Source organism: Eschscholzia californica, unplaced genomic scaffold, assembly GCF_041429995.1.
Source record: "Eschscholzia californica isolate CP2 unplaced genomic scaffold, dmEscCali1.0.p SCAF_6, whole genome shotgun sequence".
Taxonomy (NCBI): Eukaryota; Viridiplantae; Streptophyta; class Magnoliopsida; order Ranunculales; family Papaveraceae; genus Eschscholzia; species Eschscholzia californica.
In genome coordinates, this window is record NW_028238483.1 from 22,546,419 (window position 1) to 22,552,337 (window position 5,919).

At 36.3% G+C, this 5,919-nt stretch overlaps 1 protein-coding gene across 3 annotated transcripts; it reads left to right on the forward strand.

The window, feature by feature from the left end:
• The first annotated feature begins 341 nt into the window (after positions 1–341).
• Positions 342–3,583, forward strand: LOC147532524 (uncharacterized). 3 transcript variants are annotated; one of them, XM_086647956.1, is made up of 8 exons: positions 342–537; positions 983–1,325; positions 1,552–1,623; positions 2,075–2,142; positions 2,256–2,412; positions 2,543–2,638; positions 2,731–2,820; positions 3,115–3,583. In XM_086647956.1, exons 2-8 carry the CDS (start codon positions 1,044–1,046, stop codon positions 3,280–3,282), a joined length of 933 nt encoding a protein of 310 aa, XP_086504082.1. In that variant the 5' UTR covers positions 342–537; positions 983–1,043; the 3' UTR covers positions 3,283–3,583. The 3 variants fall into 3 exon arrangements, with proteins under 3 accessions (XP_086504082.1, XP_086504084.1, XP_086504085.1); XM_086647958.1 differs by lacking the exon at positions 342–537 and adding an exon at positions 556–886; XM_086647959.1 differs by lacking the exon at positions 342–537 and adding an exon at positions 559–827.
• The last annotated feature ends 2,336 nt before the right edge of the window (positions 3,584–5,919 follow it).

Consider the following 5,919-nt stretch of genomic DNA (forward strand, 5'->3'; position numbering starts at 1 on the left):
AATCAAACCGTCACTTATTGGTTTGACTTCAACTCAAACTAAAACCGAAAAATATCGACCGTTGTTCACCCCTAGTAAAGTGGGTATTTTCCACGTGATAACAGACGTTAACCAAACATACAGGTTCGTAATTTTTTTTTTTGAGAAATCGACTACGATCTACGTTAGTCGTTACAAGACATTGATACATTATTAAGATGTGATAAGCACGATAACCGCCTAAGTTAAATCAATAATGAAAGAGACCTAAATCCCGACAACAAAGAGCCTAAAGTCCGACAACATTTACTTTATTTAGTGTCTAAATTACATAGAATAAAGTTTGGCGATAAACTCGATCCCATGAGCTTAAACTCCTACCACTACACCAAAGGGTAGTGGACCACACAGGTAGGTATTAGTCCGAGCCTATGAGGACATCCCAAGCTATTAATAAGTTTTCTTTTCTGGGATTTTCCCGAAGAAAATAAAAATAGAGGTTTTCTTGAAGCTAAATCTACGGACAAACGCGTAAAATTTTCAAGAGTAAAATTTCAGGTAAGGATTCATTTTCTTCTCCTCCTTTCTGTGTTTAATTTCAACATTTATGCCTAAGAAATCCCAAATCTCCCTGATTTATTCCCTGAGATTTTGGATTTCTAGGGTTTCTTCATTATATTAATTATTACATCTTCATTTTGATCTCAGAAGGATAAAATCCAATCTTTTCTGTATTTATAAATCAAATTAGGGAGTTTGTATGTGAGATTCTGTCTCTGCTATTATCAGAATCAATAGGATTCTGTGAATTTGTTAATGATATTTATACCCTGATTCTGTAATTTGAGGTAATTTCTTCGGAAATGGCGGATTAATTGGTGGAATTTTACTTGCTTATGAAGTAAAGGTTGATGATTTTATCTTATTACGAGAGATAACATCTAGGCGTTTGAGTTTTTTTAAGTATTTAATTTTGAAGTAGTCAACTTTGTTTTTTTTGTAGGGGAATTGTTAGAAGTTAAAAGGGAAAGCTCTGGTTAGGAAAAGAGGGGATTTTGTGGCGAATGGGGGATCATCTGGTTTTGTTTGTGGATCGTTTAGTAACACCGGCGACCTTACAATCTGATCAAAGGATTGTTGAGGCTTCGGAGACTCCAAGAGAAGGATTTGGAGCCGAGGCTAAAGTTACAGCTGGTTCTACAAGTGGTAACAGGAGATTGGAGGAAAGTGATATGATTGGGGAAGAAGAACCACTTCTTCCCAATGGGGGGGAATGCCGTATTTGCCAAGAGGAGGATGACATTAACAATCTCGAAACTCCTTGCGCTTGTAGTGGCAGTTTGAAGGTCTCTTTCTCTATCTCTCTCTCTCTATCTCTCTTGCATATATTGTACCATTTCCGATTGCATTCATTGTCGTGGTCACTAACATAGAATTCTTCTTATCTTGGGTTTATAGCATTAAACATTTTGACGTCATTTTAATTGGAAACAACTAAATTTAATGAGATATTAAGATAGGTAATTGTTTTAAACTGAAAACTCTACTAATGTAGTGATCCTATTGTATCAGTTTGCTCACAGGAAGTGTGTTCAGCGATGGTGCAATGAGAAAGGAGATATAACTTGTGAGATCTGCCACCAGGTTTGTCCACCGATCCATTTTGTTGTTGAATAAATCATTTGAATGTAGATTAGTAGATATTCATTTCATTTTCTGTCGTTCGTGAGGTAGATGTGAATTTCCCTATTAGATGATTTACCTACAATAATTTGCTGATAAATTTAATTTGACATCGGGAAATTTGGTGTTTCCACACCCTCTTGCTTATATCTTGAATTATGTCGTGAATTGATAGATATTTGATTATTTTCTATATGTTGGAAATGAAGTATTTTGGTCTTGTATATTGTCGTATACTGGCGTTTTCTTAGATTTTACGTGTAATCGTTTTGAGCTTCATCGTTTGTCCTAAATCGTTTCATTTATGTTACTGACCAATTTAAACCTTTTCATTGTCAGTTTCCATACTCTTGTTCTACAGATATTTTTTTCCCTGAAAATTTTATGGTGTACCTCTATTTTCAATGTTCAGATGTACCAGTCAGGTTATACTGCTCCACCGCCACCTCCTCGCTCTGAGGAGACCACTATCGATATCAGGCAAGTTGAATTTCATATTCTTGTTAACCTGCTTTGGATCTATTTTCGTGCATATTTCCGTTCATTTGTTAGATTATCTTTGCTAAATAGAGATAATTTTCTCTCTCTCACAGTGGAGGATGGACAATCTCTGGTACGCCTTTAGATTTGCATGATCCTCGGCTCTTGGCAATGGCAGCAGCAGAACGCCATTTTCTGGAGGCCGAATATGATGAATATGCTGCTACTAACGCCAGTGGAGCTGCTTTCTGCCGATCAGCTGCTCTTATTGTAAGTCCTTGTTATCCAATATTTGATTAGCATTAGTCATCAAACAATGTAAAAAAGAATGAGGCATATTCAGAATGGTGATTACCATCTCGCTCATCTCTGCCTTGCTTTGCGTTTATCTCTCTTGCAGTTAATGGCACTTCTTCTTTTGAGACATGCATTGGCAATTACAAATCCTGGTAGCGATGATGACACTGACGAAGATGACGCCTCAACTTTTTTCTCTGTAAGTTCGTTGGGACAATATTAGTCGTCCTTCTTACCTTTTTACATATTCATTTGCCACTTCAACATACTGACTTGGTTCATCCTGAACAGCTTTTCTTGCTACGAGCTGCTGGGTTTCTTTTGCCATGTTACATTATGGCGTGGGCTTTCAGTATCCTGCAAAGGCGCAGGGAGAGACAGGTTAGTTAACTCTATGGACTTTAGCTTTCTGTGTATCTCGTTCTTTCTCATTTTACCTTCTTTCCATAATATATCTTGCTCATGTAGACGTGTATGTGCACACATATACTCATATATACATATTATAGGCTCTCATGTACTACAGAGAGAGACAGAGAGTTACTTTGGTAATAGTTCTGTTGTAGTGTTGTGCATATCTGAATCATTTTTGCTGTGCTTCCAAAACAACATTTCTGTCTTCATTTCCCTAACGAAGAACACTTACAAAAACAAGAACATTTTGGTGCATTGCAGGAAGCAGCAACTCTAACGGCAGCAGAGGTTGCATTCATGCTTCAATCGGGTCAACGTAGAGGTCTTCAGATCGCAATAGCTCCACCACCGGGGACTGCTGCTATAGCTTTACCACCAGGAACTGCAGCTATAGCTCCACACCCGATTGCACACCCTCCTCATCAGTAACTTACATCATCTCTTTCTCCCTATATTAAGCAACAAATGAAAAAAAGGAGTTCGTTTCTTCTATTTTTTTTCCTTTTTTACATATATTTGAATGTTGTTATATGTGTGGCCTTTGGCTTGTTACAGAAAACCCCATATGAATTACTTTTCTTGTTCTGTGTTTCTGTTGTTGTCTTTAACATTTTATGTGTATATAAACTTCATATTTCGTTGACAATTGAATTTGCTCCCAATCTTTCTTTTGTAGTATGGGGAGGAAAATTGTAACTTCGAGTTATTAATTTAAAACCTCCCTTAATTATCTTTATTGCTTGCTAGTATTTTAGACATTGATTAGTGTGTTTCCTAATAGTTTTATTGTGTATAGTTTGGTTATGATCGACCATATCTCTTTAATGTATTCTCTTTCCGTTCTCTGGCTTTCTGGAGGAGTCCTTAATCTCTTTCATATCGATTCTTAGTTAGTGATCAGCTTTACTTCAATCATATTTCTTCGCATCCGATTACGTACTTTTTCTTAACCCTCTGCCTCTATAATTTAGTTGCTTTTTTAATCTCCATTTCAGTTACAGTTTCCTTTCAGTTCGGTTTGTGATGGATGATGTTTCTTTCAGTTCGGTTTGTGATGGGTGATGTTTCCTTCTCCTGGCGCAGCTTTGCCTTTCCTTTGGTGTCTGGTCTGGAATACTAGAGACAGTGGTTCTTATATTACCAGAAAACATGTTTTCTCCATTATTAGATAAAAGTAAAAGAACCCTGGTATTATTTTCCTAACTGAGACTAGGATTCAGTCTCACCAACTTACCAGGTTGCTCTGCTTCGCTAAAAGGCGAGCTCAGCTTTTGTTCCTAATCAAAACGAAAGGGGGGATGGGGAAAAAGAAAAGACTGGTTTTGTCTCTTTATCTTTTCTAGTAATGTCGCTGTTATACAACTACTGTTTAATGGTGGTCGTCTTCACTGATCCTATGACCGTTCAAAGGAGGAGTCAGATATCGAAACCCCATTTCTTTATTTTCAAGAAGAGAAAGCTCACAAAAGGCAAAACCTGTAAGGACCATCTAAGATTTAAAGAGAGAGATTTAAATTATTTGGCCTCATTGTTGATGTTGTTTACTGTTTTCTCCTTAGTCCTTAAGTGTTCTTCCATACAAGGAATAGATGGAGATTGTGGTCTCCTCTCTCTCTCTCTCTTTAACAAAACAAAACCCAACTTTACAACATTAAAGAGAGTGAGTATCTATTGAACCATCAAGTACCACCAAAGCTTTAAAAGTGCAGTCATGTACTCATCTATCACAGGGTCCCATTTCAGCCTTTTCTCAATTAGGCTTTCACTCTCTCTCCCGCAACCTAAAAATATATACATCATACATGGCTATTGATGGGCTATATAGATTATAGACATGGTTATATTGTTCTGTACTTTTGTTTTTTTACAAAAATGATAAAAGACCTTCCTTCTACACTCCCCTTGTGACTGCATTGCTTATGTGGCAAATAAGACAAAGGGTATTTTAGTCTTTCCACACTTGTGAAAGGACCGCAATACTCTGTCTTTTCATGGACACTTGCCAAGGGAGTGTAGAAGGGAGTCCATGTATTAACGATGTTTTTAGTATGATCTATAATATAAGGGTATTTTCGATTTCCTAGGCATATGTTCCTCAACTAATGAGAGGTTAGCTATTATTACCGTCAGACAAGGAGATTCAACTATAACAGTCTACCACTGTAATGTATCACTTTTTCATGTGTTTGGCGACATCATTGGTGCTCATCAGATACATGTTAGGCTTTTTATCAGCCACTTTGTAACATAATGGGCTGGACTCGATTGTTTGCGTCGAATCCGTAGATTGGCTCATTAATTAATGGCAATCTTTTTTTTTCCTTACAATTTTTCGCAATATCTTTTAATGTGTATATTATTTCTTTTACTTCTTAGAATTAAATCAAGTTACCTGTTTATATATAGAGAGAATTGTTTTGTTTTTGGCTGTAATAATGAGATTTATAAAGAAGATATAAAAGAGAAAGTTGGTCTAGAAGGAGAGCCAAGAAAAAGAAAGAAAATAAGAAGAAAAAAGAGAGGAATGATGTTGATGTGGGTTATGAAACTTTGAATGGAGGGTTTGGGGTTTAGCAATCCAAAGGAAGGGGCAAGAAAAGCATAAAGAACATATATTTAGCACAAGAACCCAAGGAAGACTGCTTATTTGCATGGAGTATTGAGCTTGGAATTCTAAAGTTAGTTAAAGCTAATAAGGGCTGATCTCTCTTGGAATAGCATAAAGCAAATGCTTGTCTTTCTTATTTTATTACTTGGAGGCTTCTAATCTGCCATTACTCCTTTCATGTCCTTACTTTATTATATTTTTGATTATTTCCAACTGCATCAATTTTACATCTCTTAAAGATATTGGTTCTAAATTATTTTTGGTGGAAGTACACAAGAGAAGGGTAATTAAGTCATTTGATTACAAGTTTTTCTAATGAACCAAATTCTATCTCTATTGTATCTCATATGGTATGTACACTTCAATTATCATGTCATGTGATCACATACTCTAGTCCATGTAGGTTTTCGTAATATACACTGAGTTGTTCTATCGTGTGATCAGATAATCTTTGTGTG